General features: G+C 48.1%; 1 protein-coding gene across 14 annotated transcripts in view; it reads left to right on the forward strand.

Annotated features, from left to right (window-relative positions):
• Nucleotides 1-20,502, forward strand: part of TNRC6C (trinucleotide repeat containing adaptor 6C) — a 150,204-nt gene extending 129,702 nt beyond the window's left edge. For 11 of the 14 annotated variants that reach the window (XM_054535782.2, XM_024234662.3, XM_054535784.2 and 8 more), the window contains 8 exons: nt 2,867-3,034; nt 4,376-4,567; nt 5,063-5,206; nt 9,168-9,284; nt 9,765-9,959; nt 14,160-14,230; nt 15,098-15,237; nt 16,160-20,502. In XM_054535782.2, coding sequence (XP_054391757.2) covers nt 2,867-3,034; nt 4,376-4,567; nt 5,063-5,206; nt 9,168-9,284; nt 9,765-9,959; nt 14,160-14,230; nt 15,098-15,237; nt 16,160-16,520 — 1,388 coding nt within the window. In that variant the 3' untranslated portion in view covers nt 16,521-20,502. The remainder of the gene's footprint in view (nt 1-2,866; nt 3,035-4,375; nt 4,568-5,062; nt 5,207-9,167; nt 9,285-9,764; nt 9,960-14,159; nt 14,231-15,097; nt 15,238-16,159) is intronic. The other 3 variants (XM_054535787.2, XM_054535788.2, XM_054535790.2) reach the window with 2 other exon arrangements.
• The last annotated feature ends 839 nt before the right edge of the window (nt 20,503-21,341 follow it).

A 21,341-nucleotide genomic window follows, 5' to 3' on the forward strand; every position in this document is an offset into this window, starting at 1 on the left:
CCAAAGTGCTGTGATTACAGGCATGAGCCATCACACCCGGCCTAATATGTAAAGTTCTTAAATAGTGCCTAACACATAGCAAACACTTTGTAAAATGTCAGCTACTTATGTAAGTGCTTCTGTTTTAGAAACAAATTTCATTCCACCTATTATCCTAAAATGCATTAGCTTCAGCTTTCTACTATTCACCTGTCTTCTTAACCTATATTTGAAGGATAAAGTACACTTATCGTTACTTTTTTTTTTTTTTTTTTTTTGAGATGGAGTCTTGCTCTGTTGCCCAGGCTGGAGTGCAATGGTGCAGTCTCAGCTCACTGCAACCTCCACCTTCTGGATTCAAGCAATTCTCCTGCCTCAGCCTCCCAAGTTGATGGGATTACAGGCATGCATCACCACACCTGGCTAATTTTTGTATTTTTAGTAGAGACTGGGTTTCACCGTGTTGGCCAGGCTGGTCTCAAACTCCTGACCTCAAGTGATCCACTCACCTAAGCCTCCCAAAGTGTTGGGATTACAGGCATGAGCCACCATGTCCGGCCACTTATCTTTACTCTTAAGGATTTTTTCTGTTAGTACAAGTTAAAGAATTCATGCAGTGAATCTTTGAAATTAGTTGAAAAATAATTTAGATAATATTTTATAATATTCACAGTAAAGTTATAAATGTATTAAAAACAAATAACTAATAAAGTATAGGAAACTTTGGTTGTAAAATTTTTCTGTTAGTACAAGTTAAAGAATTCATGCAGTGAATCTTTGAAATTAGTTGAAAAATAATTTAGATAATATTTTATAATATTCACAGTAAAGTTATAAATGTATTAAAAACAACTAATAAAGTATAGGAAACTTTGGTTGTAAAATTGCCTATCTTGTTGGCTCTCAGCATTTCTCTGCAGCAGCACCTATGTTGAAGAGCCTATTAGACACTCAGCAATTCATGTAAAGAAACCAGCAACCCATGGTCAGTAGTGGGGGCTCCTAGCTACCTTCCTTCCCTCATGTTCAGCCTGTCGTTGTTATTCTCAGTCTTTTGCCACCTGGAGTTCGCCACCTAGATGGGAAGAGCAGGCATATAAACGGGAAAAAATAACCTTGATACCAGTGTCATCTGATTCTTACAGGGCTCTAGAGAAGGAGAAGTTCACTTTCACTTTGAGTGGTGAAAGAAAAATCAGAGAATAGGATTAAGCTTGAACCTCAAATGATTGGATAGGATTACAGTAAATAAAGAGGAAGCCTTTCCAAATAAAGGGGAAGCCTCACATAGCACAGAAGAAAGAGGCCTGGCCTGTTTCAGGGGCCCATTTTGCAAGGGCCAGGCCAGTCTAGCTGACTTTCCCAGAGGGGAAAGTTAGGAGAGATGGGTTGGCCCCAAATTGTGGAATTTGGAGCATTCTGAAGACCAGGTCGAAGCCCTGGCATTGTTGCCACCTTACCTGACTGGATCTGTACAAGCTGAAATGAAAAGAACCCACACAGCAGAGATTGCAAGTAGGCAGCCCCGTGGCACTGATGGGCTTGCAAAGGCATTTTGTTAGGTCTGCGAAGTGTGTGTGTGCATGTGCGTAGGTGTATGTTAATGCCAACATTCAAAAATTGGGGAAAGTGGCATCTGGCTTCTCCTAAAAATGGCTATAGTGAGTCTATGTTCCATGTAGCAATAGGTGGTTGGCCCCAGTAGCACCTGTTTATTTAGACAGGACAGACACTCTCTGGTTTGCCACAGTCCCCATGAAGCCCACTTCTTCATGTGCATGGCCCACCTGGCTCCTATGGGCATTTGAATTTGCAGCCTCTGAAATAAAGGTAAGAACCAGAATGTTCAGCACCTGGCTTGGTAGTAGAGGCTCACTGTGCTTACGTACCGTGTGGTGTAGTACATACGGTAAGGATCTGTGGGGTATGTGTATGTGGTAATGGGAGCTGCAGCTGGAAATACAAGGGGAGGGGGGCGCTTCTGCTGGTTAGTCCCTTCCAAACAAGCAGTCTGTCCTGCTCCAAACTGGTGTCCTCATCAGAAACTCTTTACTTCAACCTTTTTTTCATTGTCCTCCTCATCATCTTTTATTAACCTAGCTTAGTGCAGGTCCTGGACAGATAACCAGGTACCTGCTTTTAGCTATAAGAAATGAGCCCAGAAACCTCAGCTCACTACCATCCCAGCTAGGGGCAGATGGCAGCCCCCGCCGCCCCCGTCAAATAGTTCAGTTCCTTAAAAGTAGTTTGATATTTAATTCACAGACTCTTTCAGAGCAGACTTTTGTAAAGGAAACTCACTAAAGGTAGAACTGAATTATCCTATCAGTCTGTTTCATAAGTGGTACTTTAGAGTTCTGGAAAAGTTTTTTTGACCCGATGAGTTTCCGTAAGATATTCCAAAACAAAGAAAGATTTTCCTAATAGTTTGGACTTTTCTGTTTTCCTGTGGACTCTGAGAAGCCTCAGGACCATGTTTATCCAGCACTGAAATAAGTAAAATGAAGAGAATTGTGGGCCTCACTTAATCAAAGACTATTCACATTTTCACCTTAATTTAGGAATAATATTCCTGGAAATACATGTTGTTATGATGATAAATAGTATTTTTTCACCAGCACTAAAAGTTATAGTTAAAATATTTTGTTGTATCCCAGCTACTTGGGAGGCTGAGGCAGGAGAATCGCTTGAACCTGGGAGGCGGAGGTTGCAATGAGCCAAGATCGTGCCATTGCGCTCCAGCCTGGGCAACAAGAGCAACACTCCGTCTCAAAAAAAAAAAAAAAAAATTTGCTGCAAGCGAAGACTGAAATAGCTTCTATAGGAGAGCTTTAGAATGAAGTCATTTAGAGGAGCAGGCGAATCCTAATCACATCTCTCTCTTTAGCTGGACTGAACCCAAACATGAATGTCAACAGCATGGACATGACCGGTGGCTTGTCGGTGAAGGACCCATCCCAGTCCCAGTCACGCCTCCCCCAGTGGACGCACCCCAACTCCATGGATAACTTGCCCAGTGCCGCTTCCCCCCTGGAGCAGAACCCTAGCAAGCATGGTACGTCTGAGCTAGGATGCCTGTGGTGGGATCACTGCTGGCTTATTAATTGATCATCCCATTGTATAGCGTGCCCATTCTATACTTTTCTAAGAATTGAGCACTGAAAGTTGGATTTAAAATAACCCATTCCATTATAGTACATATAAGATCTCAGCTAGTCAGTGATCAAACTTCTTAAAACCCAACCATTAGATCTTAGCTACAAACTTAGAAATAATTTGAAAACCCCAGAGCAGCAAAGAATCTAGGTCATAGCCCCTGTGTACTTTTTTTATATATCTATATTCATCAACAAAAACTTGAGTCTGGTGAAATGTTTTCAATAAAATGGTAAAACATAAATAGAAAATCAAATATACAGTATGTATGGGAACTGCAGCTCTAAATACTAGGGTGCGTTTCTGTTGGTTATTCCCCTCCATCCAAGCAGTCTGTCTTACTCCAAACTGCCATCCCCATCAGGAACTCTTTACTGATGGACACACCAATAAGGTGGAAGCAAAAATGATAACCATAGGAGGTAATCTCACTCTCAAGCATTAAATTTAACTCTGAACTTCCTGGTAGAATAAACAGCAAAGGAAACTCAGTAGGTTACGTAGTTCTCTCTTGATACGAAGCATTCTAAAAAGAAAAAGGAAACTATGTCTTATGGTTAACTTATGGAAAATCATCACACACTGCTGGCACCTTTCTTAGCAGGAGGGCTCTGCTGCCTGTGGCTGGTCGGTTTGGTTCTGTATGAATTTTTAACATCCACTGTGTTCTTCCATAGTGAGGGTTTCAGACTAAAAGGAGGGAAGAGATAACAGCAAATTTGATAGCTAATCACAAAGACTCATAAGTTGTCCCCAAAAAGGTTTATTAAGGGCAGCTTCCCATGGTATGGATATGTATTTTGTAAAGACTTCTTACTGGACAAACTGAAATTGTTCTTCAAGGGTTTCAATCTTTCAGGGCTGAAATTGTAGCTAACTGAAACAGTCACTGGCCAGGCATGGTGGCTCACACCTGTAGTCCCAGCTACTTGGGAGGCCAAGGTGGGAGGATCGCTTGAGCCCAGGAGGTTGAGGCTGCAGTGAGCCCTGATCACATCACTACACTCCAGCCTGGACAACAGAGTGAGACGTTGTCTCAAAAAAGTAAATAAATAAATAAATAAATAAGTCATTGATTCTTACAGAATCCTAGACAGACCAAGTCTTACAATTCATGTAACTGAATAGGGCAACGCATTGGACCTAGAACAGAAGGTGCATAGGGAGGCTTAGGGTATCTTCTGGTGTCTCTCAACTGGAGAGTATTCACTCGCTTCTTTGTTTTCTATTGTCCCCATAGGTGCTATCCCTGGAGGTCTAAGCATTGGGCCTCCAGGTAAGTCCTCCATTGATGACTCCTATGGCCGGTACGATTTAATCCAGAACAGTGAGTCACCAGCCAGTCCTCCCGTAGCTGTTCCCCATAGCTGGTCACGTGCCAAATCTGACAGTGATAAAATCTCAAATGGCTCTAGCATCAACTGGCCCCCAGGTAAGACCATGCAACACTTCTGTGCAACAGCAGCAGGTCAGAACATGCTCCAAGCCTGCAGAGAGTAATTAGGCTGAGAGGACCCAGAATCTGAACTAAGGATCTGGAAGCGTTAAGCCCAGAGCTTTGGCATTTTCCTTGGAAATCCATTTGTCAGATCAATTTTGGGTATGGTTAGCATCAGGCATTTTTCTGTAATCCCTTAGTTCAACATGAGGAGTGGAAGGGGTGGCAGGGAGGAAGCACACTGCACACTATCCGGTAAAACTATTCCAACCCTGTGTGAAAACTATCTTAATATGATATCTGTGATACCTGGTTCTAGTTTGTTCCAAAGGATTGATTGCTTTAATGAAAGAGAGTATAAAGTGTACCTCTAATTTAATTAGCAGATTATAAAAATTTCTACAAACAGGACAAAACATCTTTTTAAATGTCATGAATCAATGTGCAGATGTTCTGATCTGTGGCTTCTCATTTTGGTTTCTTAAACAGAATTCCATCCGGGAGTTCCATGGAAAGGACTGCAGAATATTGACCCTGAGAATGACCCTGACGTCACTCCTGGCAGTGTCCCCACTGGGCCTACCATCAATACCACCATCCAGGATGTCAACCGCTACCTCCTCAAGAGTGGAGGTGAGGGTGCTGCTCTGCATGGACGGTCTCTCTAGACCCATTTGGAGATGTCAGGGGTGACAGGTTGGGCTGTGAGGCAGGGATGATACAAGGCACAGTTGGCGGGCACCTTTTCTAGTCACCTGAAGCAGCATGAAAAGACAGCAGGCAGTGCTTATGGGGAAATGGAAATCAATTTGAGTTTCTGCTGGATTTTTTATTATTATTACTTTTTTTTTTTTTTTTTTTTTTTGAGATGAAGTCTCACTCTGTCGCCCAGGGTGGAGTGCAGTGGCATGATCTCAGCCCTCTGCAATCTCCACCTCCTGGGTTCAAGCGACTCTCTTGCCTCAGCCTCCCAAGTAGCTGGAATTACAGGCATGTGTGCCACCATACCGGGCTAATTTTTGTATTTTTAGTAGAGACAGGGTTTTGCCATGTTGGCCAGGCTGGTCTCGAACTCCTGACCTCAGGTGTCGCCCACGCTGCTGGATTTATTGATAAGTAATGTCTTAGCGTAGAAGTGCCATCTCTGATAAAGTTTTATCACAGCATGCTATTTTGTGGAAGAGCTAGATTGCCATAGGTACTATCACTAATAAGGCCACCTAGGTAGTTCCCAAAACATTGAATTTCCCACTTGAAATATGACTCATTGGAGCCATGTGTTTTGTGTTTGCTTCTTTTCTTTCTTTTTTTTTTTTTTTGAGACAGATTCTCGCTCTGTTGCCCAGGCTGGAGTATAGTGGCGTGATCTTGGCTCACTGCGACCTCTGCCTCCCAGGCTCAAGTGATTCTCATGCCTCAGCCTCCCGATTAGCTGGGACTACAGGCGTGCACCACCACACCCAGCTAATTTTTTCTATTTTTAGTGGAGACGGGGTTTCACCATGTTTGCCAGGCTGATCTTGAACTCCTGACCTCAAGTGATCTGCCCGCCTCGGCCTCCCAAAGTGCTGGGATTACAGGCGTGAGCCAGTGTGCCTTGCTGCTTCTGTGGTTCTTTAAAGCGATAGGCTTCTAAATGTGTCTGGTTTGGCTGGAAAGCCAACGTGAGTACAGATTGCCCTTTCTGTTTCATGCTGTGTATTCCTTGGGGTCACACAGCTGCTGTTCGGAACAGGGGTGTTATGGGTGTCCCTCCTGTCAGACACAGCCAAGTGGTGCGGGAAAGGGAGCCGTGCAAGATGGCAGAAGACAGGTGAGGCGCCAGCCAGAATCAGACACCCAGCCCTCCCTGCTTGTCACACCTGGTGGGGCACCAGGGTTGTGCCAGACAGGAAAATTAGCATATTTTGAGGGATGTGGAGAAGTGGGATGCAGGTTGTACAGATCCAAGTCATAAGGGAAGTTGGAAAGAATCGAAGTTGCATGGCAGAGCTTCCTGAGTGGTGCCCAGATGAAGCATCAAGTAGCCCCTTAGCCTCCGGGCAGAACCAGGGCCACTGGGAGTGACCTCTGCCATTGCCTGAGTGTGCCATTGTGTGATGAAGATGACCTGAGAAACACGTGACAGCTGTCCTCAAGCTCCACATGCAGCTGTCCTCCAGCTCCATAGCCTGCCCAGTTAAGGGGATCAACTTGCGGGGAGGGCAGAAGAGAACCTAAGCCTAAGAAATGCATCGGCCTTTGAGATAAGGCAAGGAAATGGCATCTCCAGCCCTGAGCCTAAGAACCAGCCAGCCAGCCAACCTGCCAACCGGGGTGACTTGTAGCTCCAAGTGAACATCGTTTGACTTCCCGGGTGCTCGATGTTTGGGTCTTGAGCCTGCCCTGGCACTTGTACACAGACTTCAGTATTCAGCAGTAGCCAGCTCATGTGGCTCATGCCAGGCCTCCCCTTCAGCTCATGACCAGCACTAGGAACCTTGTTGCTCCACTCTGGTACTTCTCTCGGTCGTATTTAGGGATACGTTAGGGTTTGTTGTTGAAAGAAAGGGGAGTACAATGAACATCTCTTCACGTAGAAATTGCTAACCAGAAAGCACTAGCAGGCCGAGCACAATGGCTTGCACCTGTAATCCCAGCACTTTGGGAGGCCAAGGTGGGAGAATCACTTGAGGCCAGGAATTTGAAACCAGCCTGGGCAATATAATGAGACCCTGGCTCTACAAAAAATTAAAAATGAAAAAATGAGCTGGGTGTGGTGGCACACGTCAGTGGTCCCAGCTACTCAGGAGGCTGAGACAGTAGAATCACTTGACCTTGGGAGGTCAAGGCTGCAGTGAGCTGTGATTGGGCCACTGTACTCCAGCCTGGGTGACAGAGCAAGACTTCGTCTCAAAAAAAAAAAAAGAAAAGAAAAGGCCTCCCAAAGTGCTGGGATTACATGCGTGAGCCACTGCGCACGGCCAAGCTGACACCCTTTTAAGGTAAAGACCTTCTTGAGTGAATTAACGCAGGAACAGAAAACAGACAGCTCACATTCCCACTTAGAAATGGGAGCCAAACACTGAGTTTACATAACACAAAGAAGGGAGCAGCAGACACTGGGGCCTGCTGTAGGGTAGAGGGTGGGAGGAAGGAGAGGACTGAGAAACTGCCTGTCGGGTACTATGCTCACTACCTAGGTGATGGAATGATCTCTATACCACACCCCACAACGCACAGTTCACCTGTGTGACAAACCTGCACATGGACTCCCTGAACCCAAAATAAAAATTGGAAAAAATAAAAGGGAAGACCTGCAGATTACCCATAAATGTTAACTTTTCTCAACTCTGGTGCCCTCATTCTAAAGAGGTCCCTTGCAGCAGGGCAGCTGCAAACAGCTCTGCAGGTTGGACACTGTGCATGTCCAGGAGGTGCCACACGCCTGGTTATTCACTGTACAACGCCATGTGGGCCTACGGCTGAGATGCCATGGCTTTTCAGAAACCATCCGATTCTGTTTGTGGTCATCAGTTTAGCAGCCAGACTGTGCTCACGTTCCCTCTGCTAGCCAGGATCCGTGCACTGGCAGAGTCATTGTCCCAATTAGAGCTCTTTCCATCCTGTGTTCACCCCAACTGTCACCATTATCCCATCCTCGCTTTTCTTCTCCAGCTTCTTGCTTTCTTTACAGAATTGAAAGGGAGAGCCACATTAGAAAATATAAAATAAAACCAAGCAGCAAGGAGCTGAGCTTTTACACAAGGAATTGAGGTGCCTTAAGGATGGCCCATTTATCCCAGGTCTCCGTTTCAGGCACAGGGACAAGCTTTCCTGAAAAAACTGCAGTCCTAGGAATAGAATAACTCAAGTCCATATACACAGTTATTAGGACAGATGTCTCTTAATTACTCCTGTATTTAAAAAGGGAATCATGAGCCGGGTGTGGTGGCATGCACCTGTGGTCCCTGCGACTCAGGAGGCTGAGGCAAGAGGATCACTGGGCCCAGGAGGTTGAGGCTGCTGTGCACTGTGATCACGCCTGTGAGCAGCCACTGTGCTGCAGCCTGGATGACATTGCAACAGCCCCATCTCTTTAAAAAAAATTTTTTTTAAAGCAAAACATGAGTGTAAGTTGATGGGACACCCCAGTCAGAAGAAATACTCAAATTTTTATGGCAGATTTTGTAATAAAAGGCTTGGAGTTTTGTTCTTCTATTTTGTGGCCATTGTTTGAACTGTGAAAGGATGTAGATTGCCCTGGATTTTTATTTTACCTTATTTGGAAGAGGAGATCAGTGTGGTCCTTTAAAACTCTGACATGGTATTTTAAGCATTCTGGCGGGAATTCTCAAAGAAGCTCGTGCTGCTTCTTGCCCTTTGATTCCTCCGCCTTCAGCAACATCCCAGGCCTCCCTGAGTGGGTACAGGGACCCAGAGTAGGAGGCATGCCCTGTTTCTTCCTTCCCACATGACACTTTCATGTTCAGGCTTCTATTAAAAATGGCAGCCTAGGGAGAGGTTGATTCCTGATGGTTCTCACACCCCACAGTTAGAGTCATGAACGCGGACACCGCCACCACCTTGCTCAGTGCCGTGTTTGGTTCTGCAGGGTCCTCCCCGCCATCATCTCAGAATGCCACGCTGCCTTCCTCGAGTGCCTGGCCGCTCAGTGCCTCCGGCTACAGTAGCTCTTTCAGCAGCATTGCATCCGCACCTAGTGTTGCAGGTACGCGCCTGGCCTCTAGACTTGCAGGTAGCATTTTCTTTCTTTTCCCAAACAAAACTTTGACAGGCCCCAGCTTTTTCTATTGGCTCTTTACTCACTTCCTGAGCTGGGAGGCCGTGTGGCGTGATGGAGGATGGGTGGGGGCCTTGCCCAGGCACAGTGGGCACATTGGGCACATCAGCTTGCATGCACATGGAAACGGTAACCTCTTCTCCATACAAGTGTGTGGGCCCACTGCCTTCTCTCTTCCTTTCCCCCATGGCCACAAGACAAGGGCTATGCAAGGTTTTGAAAACTTAGAGGCAAAACACTTCTGGGAATTTGCAGTTACTTGAGTTTGCCAGGGGCTTGACTTGGTGTTTCTTTGCCTATCACACAGTCTGCTGGTGTTAGAGAGCACTTGTGTGGCTTCCCAAACACAGCAGTGAGTTTTCTTCTTTGTCTCAAGACTGCATATGCTCCATCTCTCTGCCTTTCTAGGTAAACTGTCAGACATTAAATCGACGTGGTCCTCTGGCCCTGCCTCCCACACGCAAGCCTCTCTGTCTCATGAACTGTGGAAGGTGCCCAGAAACACTACTGCACCCACGAGGCCACCTCCAGGGTTAACCAATCCCAAGCCCTCCTCCACCTGGGGTGCCAGCCCCCTCGGCTGGACCAGCTCCTACTCCTCGGGTAAGCTCCATGCTCCTCGTGTTCCAATGGGGGCCTTACCCTTTAGGGGATGTGCTTATCACTTTGTCCTGTACCTTCTTTGTAAGGACCCCTGCCTCTAACTCTGGAGCCTGGGAGGGCTTAAGGGCACCAGGGCCACCCTAGATGTCCAGGGCATTAGCTGGGTGAGCCTGGTGTTTTTAGCATCAACCTAGGTGTGCCGGCATGCAGCAGGTTTGCTCTGGGCCAAGAGGTCCCAGGCAGTTCCAGCACCCATTGAGGGCCCACACTGGCCAACTCTATCCTCAGGAGTGTGGCTGCCCCCGACTGGGCCCTCAGAGGCCTGCACAGCCCTTTAGGCTCTCTGCCCCCATGACTCCCCTTCGCACAGGGATCTGGATTTCTGCTTTTTATATTTGCTTCTCCACAAGATGTCACTGGGACATAAGGCTTTTCCAGGCCCAAAACAAAAGAAACCCCACCAGTTTGAAAACACAACTCTCATAATATTGCAGCTTCTCTCAGGTGCTGCATGTCGAACCTCAGAGATGAAAGAAATGTACTGGGAATTTAAGAAACTGAAGATTTAAACCAGCGTGGGCAACAAAGTGAGACCCCATCTCCACAAAAAATAAAAAGATTAGTGGGGCATAGTGGCACATACCTGTGATCCCAACTGCTGGGGAGGCTGAGACAGGAGGATGGCTCAAGCCCAGGAGACCGAGGCTACAGTGAGCTATGCTTGAGCCACTGCAGCCCAGCCTGGGTGACAGAGTGAGACCCTGTCTCTAAAAAACTAATAATAATAATAAATAACAAAATTTTAAAAATCAGCTACAGATAGTGTATTAGTCCATTTTCACACTGCTGATGAAGACATACCCGAGACTGGGCAATTTACAAAAGAATGAGATTTATTGGACTTACAGTTCCACGTGGCTGGGGAGGCCTCACAATCCTAGCAGAAGGTGAAAGGTGTGTCTCACATGGCGGCAGACAAGAAGAGAGAGAGAGCTTGTGCAGGGAAACTCCCATTTTTAAAACTATCAGATCTCATGAGACTTATTCACTGTCACGAGAACAGCATGGAAAAGACCTGCCCCATGATTCAGTTAACCTCCCACTGGGTTCCTTCCACGAAACATGGGAATTGTGGGAGTTACAATTCAAGATGAGATTTGGGTGGGGACACAGCCAAACCGTATTATTCTGCCCCTGACCCCTCCCAAATCTCATGTCCTCACATTTCAAAACCAATCATGCCTTCCCAGCAGTCCCCCAAAGTCTTAACTCATTTCAGCATTAACTCAGAAGTCCGCAGTCCAAAGTCTCATCTGAGGTAAGGCAAGTCCCTTCCACTACAAGCCTGTAAAATCAAAAGCAAGTTAGTTACTTCCTAGATACAATGGGGGTACAGGCATTGGGTAAATACAGTCATTCCAAATGGGAGAAATTGGCCAAAACAGAGGGGCTACAGGCCCCATGCAAGACCGAAGTCCAGCAGGGCAGTCAAATCTTAAAGCTCCAAAATGATCTTTGACTTCATATCTCGCATCTGGGTCACGCTTAGGCAAGAGGTTGGTTACCATGGTCTTCGGCAGCTCTGCAGGGTATAGCCTCCCTCTTGGCTGCCTTCACGGGCTGGTATTGTCTGCAGCTTTTCCAGGCACACGGTGCAAGCTGTCAGTGGATCTACCATTCTGGGGTCTAGAGGACGGTGACCTTCTTCTCACAGGTCTACTAGGTGGTGCCCCAGTAGGGACTTTGTGTGGGAGCTCCAACCCCACAATTCTTCTGTCTCAGCCTCCTGAGTAGCTGGGATTACAGGTGCCCGCCACCATGCCCAGCTAATTTTTGTATTTTTAGTAGAGATGGGGTTTCCCCATGTTGGCCAGGCTGGTCTCAAACTCCTGACCTCAGGTAATCCACCCATCTCAGCCTCCCAAAGTGCTGGGATTACAGGCGTAAGCCACCGTGCCTGGCCAATTTTCTGAACTTTTATGTTCGACTTCCCTTATAAAATGGAATGCTTTTAACAGCACCCAAGTCACCTCTTGAATGCTTTGCTGCTTAGAAATTTCTTCTGCCAGATAACCCTAAATCATCTCTCTCAAGTTGAAAGTTCCACAAATCTCTAGGGCAGGAGCAAAATGCCACCAGTCTCTTTGCTAAAACAACAAGAGCCACCTTTGCCCCAGTTCCCAACAAGTTCCTCATTTCCATCTGAGACCGCTGCAGCCTGGACTTTATTGTCCATAATCCCTATCAGCATTTTTGTCAAAGCCATTTCACAAGTCTCTAGGAAGTTCCAAACTTTCCCACATTTTCCCGTCTTTTTCTGAGCCTTGAGTTCCAACCTCTGCCTGTTACCCAGTTCCAAAGTTGCTTCTGTGCCAAGACCAGCTTGATCAGGGAGACCCTAACCCAGCAGCACTAGAGGAATTAAAGACACACACAGAAATATAGAGGTGTGAAGTGGGAAATCGGGGGTCTCACAGCCTTCAGAGCTGAGAGCCCCAAACAGAGATTTACCCACGTATTTATCAACAGCAAGCCAGTCATTAGCATTGTTTTTATAGATATTAGATTAACTACAAGTATCCCTTATGGGAAACAAAGGGATGGGCCGAAATAAAGGGATGGTTTGGGCTAGTTATCTGCAGCAGGAGCACGTCCTTAATGCAGAGATCGCTGGTGCTATTGTTTGTGGTTTAAGAACGCCTTTAAGCAGTTTTCCGCCCTGGGCGGACCAGGTGTTCCTTGCCCTCATTCCGGTAAACCCACAACCTTCCAGCGCGGGCGTCATGGCCGTCACGAGCCTGTCACAGCGCGGGCGTCATGGCCGTCACGAACGTGTCACAGCGCGGGCGTCATGGCCGTCACGAGCCTGTCACAGCGCGGGCGTCATGGCCGTCACGAACGTGTCACAGCGCGGGCGTCATGGCCGTCACGAGCCTGTCACAGCGCGGGCGTCATGGCCGTCACGAGCCTGTCACAGCGCGGGCGTCATGGCCGTCACGAGCCTGTCACAGCGCGGGCGTCATGGCCGTCACGAGCCTGTCACAGCGCGGGCGGCATGGCCGTCACGAGCCTGTCACAGCGCGGGCGTCATGGCCGTCACGAACGTGTCACAGCGCGGGCGTCATGGCCGTCACGAGCCTGTCACAGCGCGGGCGGCATGGCCGTCACGAGCCTGTCACAGCGCGGGCGGCATGGCCGTCACGAGCCTGTCACAGCGCGGGCGGCATGGCCGTCACGAGCCTGTCACAGCGCGGGCGGCATGGCCGTCACGAGCCTGTCACAGCGCGGGCGTCATGGCCGTCACGAGCCTGTCACAGCGCGGGCGTCATGGCCGTCACGAGCCTGTCACAGCGCGGGCGGCATGGCCGTCACGAGCCTGTCACAGCGCGGGCGGCATGGCCGTCACGAGCCTGTCACAGCGCGGGCGGCATGGCCGTCACGAGCCTGTCACAGCGCGGGCGTCATGGCCGTCACGAGCCTGTCACAGCGCGGGCGTCATGGCCGTCACGAGCCTGTCACAGCGCGGGCGTCATGGCCGTCACGAGCCTGTCACAGCGCGGGCGTCATGGCCGTCACGAGCCTGTCACAGCGCGGGCGTCATGGCCGTCATGACCGTGTCACAGTGCTGCAGAGAGTTTTTTTTTATGGCCAGTTTTGGGGCCAGTTTAATGGCCAGATTTTGGGATAGGGGTGTGGGAATCATGGGAGTTACAGTTCAAGATGAGGTTTGGATGGGGACACAGCCAAACCGTATCAGATAGTTTGAAAGTAATGGTTTCTGCCTTTTAGCAGCAGCCTTTAGGGATTTGCTCTGTTGTATTAACCAGAAGAACCTGGGAGTACTGATTCCACACTGGGTCTGGGGACAGGCAGAGGTGGAGAGCAGAGCTTTCCTGGAGATTCTCGGGCCTCATCACCCCTGTCTCTCCTGGCACAGATGGGAAAACACAGGCCTCCTGGGCTGGTGGGAAGATCCAGGAAGTCAAGAGTCACCACAGGGAAGTGGGAAGGGGATCTGCAGGGACTGTGAGGTTTTGGTTTACCAAAGAAAGCATGGGCCTCCCAGGCTGAGAAAGGCTCTCCTAAAGCACGCAGTGATGGCCTGTGCTGTCCCACACTTCAGCACAATAAGAAGTGGGGAGGGCCACACTATCCACTGGCACGGGGCCTTGTCAACCGGGTTCTCTCCTCTTGTTGCAGGTTCTGCCTGGAGCACCGACACCTCAGGAAGAACCAGCAGCTGGCTCGTTCTTCGAAACCTCACTCCCCAGGTGCAATATGGTGCCCCTGCATCACTGAGCATGATCCAGGGAGGGTTCCCGCTTGGCCCCCGATGCAGATGAGGCTGTCTGGCGGGGCAGGATAGTTGGGGTTCTTGGTCAGGGTCCGTAGGTGACGCTGCATAGGAGGAGATGAGCAAGTGCCAGGATTGGCTCCAGCAGCGGCAGCAGATGGGGCCTAGGGGCCTCTTTTAACCACGTTCCTGGTGAATTGTTTGTTTACCCACTAGAGGCTGGAAAAGCGTGCTCTGTAAATAGAATTGTTTGTCTTACAACTACCCATTCAAGAGTGGTTGGGCCTGGCCGGGCACAGTAGCTCATGCCTGTAATCCCAGCACTTTGGGAGGCCGCGGCCAGGGATCACCTGAGCCCAAGAGTTGGAGACCAGCCTGGGCAACATAGCAAGACCCCGTGTGTGTATTTTTATAACATTTTTTAAAAGAGTCGTTTGGCCACATCAGACTGTGGGGCTAGCCAGTCCCTTCCCGGGACCCAGGCCACACCCACCTGCACGTCTCCCGAGTCTGTTGTCAGCAGCTGGACCCAGGTGCCTTTTGCAAACCAGAGGCTCTGTGTGACGTGCTCTGGTGAAAGGAGAGCAGAATTCAAAATGGGGTTTTTCTCCTTCCTCTGATTAGCCTAACTTATAAAATGTAGCTGAAACATCCAACATTTTAGGTACATGTTTGGCCACAGAGATATAAAACGTTAATGTAAAACCACATATTATTAGGCCTTTTAAAGAACAACATTTTCCCAGTGTTTAGTGTATCCAATTTCATATGTTTTTTCTTTGGAAGGCTGTAGTGAAAGAAACCAGAAGAAAGCTCATTCATGCCTCTGTGCTTCCTCTATCAGATTGATGGTTCTACACTGCGGACATTGTGTTTGCAACATGGGCCTCTTATTACATTCCACCTGAATCTGACTCAAGGCAATGCTGTGGTCCGGTACAGCTCCAAGGAGGAGGCTGCCAAGGCCCAGAAGTCTCTGCACATGTATGTTTTCTCACAGCCACCTCAGCGCTCCAAGTAGCTCCCCATCCCCCAGAGCATTAGGTTAGGGGTGTTGCAGGGGTGTCCTGAGCCACCATAGCAGAACCCCACAGGCTGGCCACCCTCCCACTTCTGGAGGCCATAAGTCTGACACCCAAGATGAAGGTGTGGGCAGGGCTGGTTTCTCCTGAGGCCTCTCTCCTTGGCTGTAGACAGCTGCCTTCTCCCTCTGTTCTTCTACGGTCGTCTCTTTGTGCAGGTCTGTGCTGTAATCTCTCCTTCTAAGGACACCAGTCCTGTTGGACTAGGGCTTACCCATGTGACCTCATCTAACTAACTTAATTCTCGCCTTAAAGACCGCATCTCCAAACACAGTCACATGGGGAGGTACTGGGGGTTAGGACTTCAACAAAGGAATTGGGGAAAGGCGGGTCAGTTCCTCACAGGTATCTTGGGACTTCCTGGTTTTTTTCTGCTGCTGAGTTGCTGTGTCTGCTGCCTGCCTGAGACACACTCCTCCACAGGGCCCAGCAGTGGTCCTCACAGCCAACTCTTCACCCTAGTGAAAGGTTGCTTTTCATAGAAGTATGAGTAGACCTGATCAGTAACATCACTTGAGACACGGAACCTAGAAATTGGTCATTCCTGTTTTTAGCCCAGGATGCAAATGACACTGACCCTAAATGAGCCCACATTTAATGGTCTGTTCATGCACTTGAAGATGTGCTCTCTGTGCCAGTACGATGTTGCTGCTGGAAGTCTAAACTGAGCAGAACATTCACAGTCTGGGTTTGGAAATAGCAGTGGCAAGCAGAAGCCACAGGATGGCTTCCAGGTGGCCTTTCCCAATACAGAGAAAGCCAGTGCCACGAACTCAGCAGGACTTGGGGTGGCCCTGTTCACGTGCCCCATCTTGCTGTTGCAGGTGCGTCCTGGGAAACACTACCATCCTGGCCGAGTTCGCTGGTGAAGAAGAAGTGAATCGCTTCTTAGCCCAAGGCCAGGCGCTGCCACCCACTTCCAGCTGGCAGTCCAGCAGCGCATCCAGCCAGCCGCGGCTCAGCGCAGCGGGCAGCTCCCATGGCCTGGTGCGCAGCGACGCTGGCCACTGGAACGCCCCGTGCCTGGGTGGCAAGGGGAGCAGTGAGCTGCTGTGGGGCGGGGTGCCCCAGTACTCCAGCAGCCTGTGGGGCCCGCCCAGCGCCGACGACAGCAGGGTGATCGGCAGCCCCACCCCGCTGACCACCCTGTTGCCTGGGGACCTGCTCAGCGGGGAGTCCTTGTAGGCGCTGCCATCATCAGCACCAGGAGAGCCGACCCCTCCCGGGACCCCTCCCGGCTGGGCGGCCCCACAGACCCGCTGGAACCCAGCAGCGGCCGCCCTTTTGAGTACCTCTGTCCAGGACTGAAGACGAACCTTGGCCGCGGTCCTTGCGAACTGTTCGCAAAACAGTGCGGGCTGCGGTGGGTCAGCGTCACATGCTAATGACAGGATGTTCCTCGTAGCTTTTTATTTTGTGTGTCTTATGTTTGTATAGTGTGTTATCATTTTGATTTTTTTTTTTTTTTTAAGTATAAAAGCTGCTTAGAATAGTTCTATCATGAAGGGCACTTTTCAGATTGTGGGCTGGAAAGGGTTATTTTATCTGTGGGGGAGGGAGGGAGACGTGAAGCCTATTTAAAATGAGCCTGTGACGATTATGCACATGACCAGAGGCGGCCGGTAATCAGGGCAGAGTCTGGTGTGGACCGCCGGGCGCAGAGCGGCTCCGCGGCGGGAGCTGAGCGGAAGGCGCGGGCTGCGATCTGCTCTCTGTTCCCCTGGATCCGCCTATGCACATTACCCTTGTTTCATTACTTTTTCATGTCATTTTTTTATCCCAAAAAATATTTTTTAAAAGTTAAAAAAAGACATATCAAACATGCAAATACTTGAATCCAGCAGGCCAATAGTGAAATGTGAACACTTTCTAATTCTACTCTTCCAGGTTGACATCAGTACACAGAAACAGGCTCTAGGAAAAATTTCTAAGTTCATAGCCTACGTGTGTGTGTATGTGTGCGTGTTGAAACAGAAGTGTGTGTGTGCATGTGTGGCGCGTGCTCCCGCACGGCGTGCAGTTTTCTGTGTTTGTGTGTTTGAAAGTGTGTGAGGATGTAACTGTGGGTTTTCCCTTGTATTCAGTATATGCTTTTTCTTTGGCGCGTTGGTCAAACGTTTGTTATTATTAGCTTCTAACTTTGCACTGAGTGTCCTCGCCCTTCCTTTAGCTAATCCTATACATTACAGAGAATTCCTAGGACAGGGCTGGCGACAATTCATGTGTAAATGTTTACTCAAGGACTCTGTGACTGCGTTTAAAAAGTACAGTGTATATCTCTGGAGAAATAATATGTATACCTACCTTTAGCAGCTTTTTATTGTGGACTAATGCAAGAAAATTATTACCAGAGTATTGCACCATTTTTCCATTTGGAATATAAAGTTAAAGAGAAAAAAAAACTGTTGTTGAACTGTGGCCATAGATACTTGTAAAGAATGGATGGTTCCGCGGAAGGAACAGAAACAAGCACTTGGGCGTGGGTTGTGACTGCTTTTGGGGGAGCCTGGGGTTTGGGCTCCCACCTGTTTACAGACCTTTTTTTCTCCTTCAGACTTTAAAATTTTAAAAATTTAAAAAGGAATTAAAAAAAAAAAAAAAAGACTTCCGTCGTAAAGAAACCTATTTTCAGAATGCAGATGCGCTCCTTCAGAGCTCTGGGACGGGACAGTGTTGTTCCCTCGGCCATCGTCATGGACTCTGTCGATTGCTTTCGCCCCTTCGTCAAGGTGACAGGCGTTGTGGCCACTGTCTTGCACATGCCGGACGCGCTCTCAGGAAAGCCAGGGCTCCCGAGGGCAGCTCCACACCATTTCATGTATTTTTAAACCCAATTCCTAGCACTGAAGATGTTATTTAAAAAACAAACAAAAAAAAAAAAAGCAAAAAAATGAAAAAAAAGAAAAAGAGGAAAAAAAAACACAAAGAAGAAAAATACCTAATCTCTAATGTGTAGCAGTTACATATTTACCAAATAATGGACTCAAAAGAAATAGATGTTTGAAGAGTGCTTTATATATTAAAAATTGCTTTATGTTTTAAAAATGATCAATGTTTTGATTGTTTTGCAAGGAAGAAAGACAATGGAATAACATACCCTCAAGTATGTTTTAAAATATATATATATATGAACATTGTGCTCCCTGCCTGCTTGATCAGGAAACTTGTGCATTACATTTTTTTTAATTAGCTTTTTAATGGTTTTATCAAAACAAAAAAAATACAAAAAAAAAAAAAAAGTCCTGCAAGATTGCAGATCCACAAAAGCTGGTTTTATAGAGGATCATGAACTATGCACAAGCTGGGTTCAAGACTTTTTTTCTCAAGTTTAGTAGGATATTTAGCAAAACCAACCTTCCTCAGAGCGACTGCATCTCATTGCCATTACATGCGTTCTATATATTCGATGGACACACACCTGCGTATGTATATCCAATATGTGTGCGTGTGAGCGTGCGCGTGCGTATGTGCGTCCGACATACCACTTCTCGTGCTGCCGGCGAGCATTGAGTTGTAGAAAAACTATTGTTTTAAAATTGGGGATGGAAGTCAAGAATATGTTTGTTTGTTTTGGGGTTTTGTTGGGTTTGAGGGGTTTTTTTGTTTTTTGGGGTTTTTTTTTTTTTTACCTTTAATTTTGAACTTAATATGTCTGTAACTCTGAGATTAAAAAACAAGTTTGTGGCTCTTAATGTTTTCCTCATAGAATGTGATTGTTGAAGAACATGCATCGAAAGTTGCTTTCGAAAGTACAACGCTTTATTGAATCTTAATAAATTGCAATTTTTTTTCTTGGTTGTTCAAAGTAATGTGTTTTTCATTTTTCAAAAGATACTATGGATGTCTACTTTGCACGCTGCGATTGGGAGAGCTGTCCAGCTGCATGCGTTCCCTCTGTAATTTCCTCAGAGCTCACATACATACCTCATGAGTGAACTCAGATTTTCCATCGTTTTGCTTTATTCTATCATTTGCTTTGTGGTTTTGCTGTAAATATTGAAATCTTAATAATCATCGAGAGGCACAACCAAGCTTTCTAGCTCTCCACCCCTTTGGCAAATCCAAGTCTGTTCATCTGGTAACTTCTGTTGTCTGGGACGGCAGCAAGAAGATGCCGGGGCTGGCCTGGAGTCCTGGCAGAGGAGTGCCACTCACTTTTGCCTAGGGTCCAGTTGGGGCTTAAAAAATATTCAGAGAGAAGAGTAATGAGGATTTTTTGTGCTTCCTAGACATTTTATGCATTTATTTTTGTAAAATCACCTTCGCTTTCACCAAGCACTTTGAGCACAGTGGAACTTCAGAAGCAGCACCAGCCTAACCCCAGAATCTCAGGTGGCACAGCTAGAAATTGAGTCCCTTCCTAGGACACTGGCCGTGGCCTTCAGGGTGACCAGTCAGTGCCACCAGGGTGGCATTGGTGTTACAGACAGGCCTCTGAAGACAAACCGAGCACCCCGGCGGCCCCTCACTCAAACTAAGCAAGGGTCTTTTTTCCGTCTGCACTCCCTGGGGCAAGGTCAAAGGTGGACCCGCCCACTGTGGGTCAATTCCTTCAAAAAGATGGGACCCACACCCCTGCCACAGGCTGGCCCCCCCACCCATAGGGAAGGCAGGGTGCTGCTGGCTCTGACCATCATCTTTTGGAAATTGAGAAGGAAAGCATTGAGTGGGACCTAATCCGGAGAAGAAATTAAAGACCAGAAAAAGAAGGAAGCTGGGAATGAAACTCAAAATGCACTTGAACCTGGAAGCAGCAGCCCTCAGCTCTGTGCGGCCGAGCCTCAGCAAGAGTTCATTTTGTGCCTGAGTTACTACAGGGGCGAAGTGTACCCGTGCCTGTGCGCTGGGAGAACAAGGTCAGCGCCTGAGGGTGCGCAAAGGATGTGGCAGGCTTCATGGAGGAGGTGACCCTTGCCCTGGGCCTGGGAGACCAGGTTGGATTTTGACAGACTGGGAACTCGGGGGACAGGAGGGCAGCACAGTGTAAGCTAAAGCCTCGTGTAGGGACCCCACCAAAGACCTCGTGGGCCTGCGCTTGCAGGGTACCATTTCCACCCGTGGGTGAAAAGGAGGCTTGAGGAAGACAACAGGTTCTTCACCTGCATCTGTGGATATGTATTTTTTTAAGTTTATTAAAATTTTTTTTAAATGACAAGTTCAGACCTGCCCTTTGTGGTTTGTGTATTTGTTTGTTAACACAGGGTCTCTGTGTCCCAGGCTGGAGTGCAGTGATGTCATCTCGGCTCACTGCAACCTTGACCTCAAGGTTAAGCTCCAGCGATCTTCCGACCTCAGCCTCCCAAGTAGCTGGGACCACAGGCATGCATGCGCCACCCCACCAGCTTATTTCATTTTTTATTTATGTAGAGATAGGGTCTCACCATGTTGCCCAGGCTGATCTCGAACTGCTGGGAATACAGGCATGAGCCACTGCGCCCAGCCTCCTTTTTTTTTTTTTTTTTTTATTATTACTGTTTTGGCAACATCACGGCAGAACGGTAAAGACAGAAAGCATGGTGCCCAGCGGCTAGCAGCGTGGCGGGCCAAGAAGGCTGTTCCAATGGGGGAGACGCCAGCAGACACAGAGGCATCATGGCGAGCCCCAACTGAGTGTTCAGTGAAGAGGAAAAACGGAGACAGTGGGGCATCCCGAGAAGATCCTCTGCAGGAGTGCGGTGTCTACGGATGGACCAAGAGAACCCACACAGGATCCACATGGAAACAAAGCTGCTTAGCTCTGCATATCAGTGCTTCTCGGCGGAGTTGTGGTTGATGGGCTCCTGGTACAGGACTGGCCCCCGAACAGCAGCAAGTGTAGTATGCCTGGCCCCCAGGTCATCATGAAAACCAGAAGCAGACACTCGGGAGGCTGAGGCGGGAGGATCACCTGAGGCCAGGAGGTCGAGGCTGCAGTGAGCTGTGACCGTGCCACTGCACTCCAGGATGGGCAACAGAAAGACCCCATCTCAAAAAAGCAGAAGCACATTTCCGAAGCCCCCCAAGCCC

Source organism: Pongo abelii, chromosome 19 (assembly GCF_028885655.2).
Source record: "Pongo abelii isolate AG06213 chromosome 19, NHGRI_mPonAbe1-v2.0_pri, whole genome shotgun sequence".
Taxonomy (NCBI): domain Eukaryota; kingdom Metazoa; phylum Chordata; class Mammalia; order Primates; family Hominidae; genus Pongo; species Pongo abelii.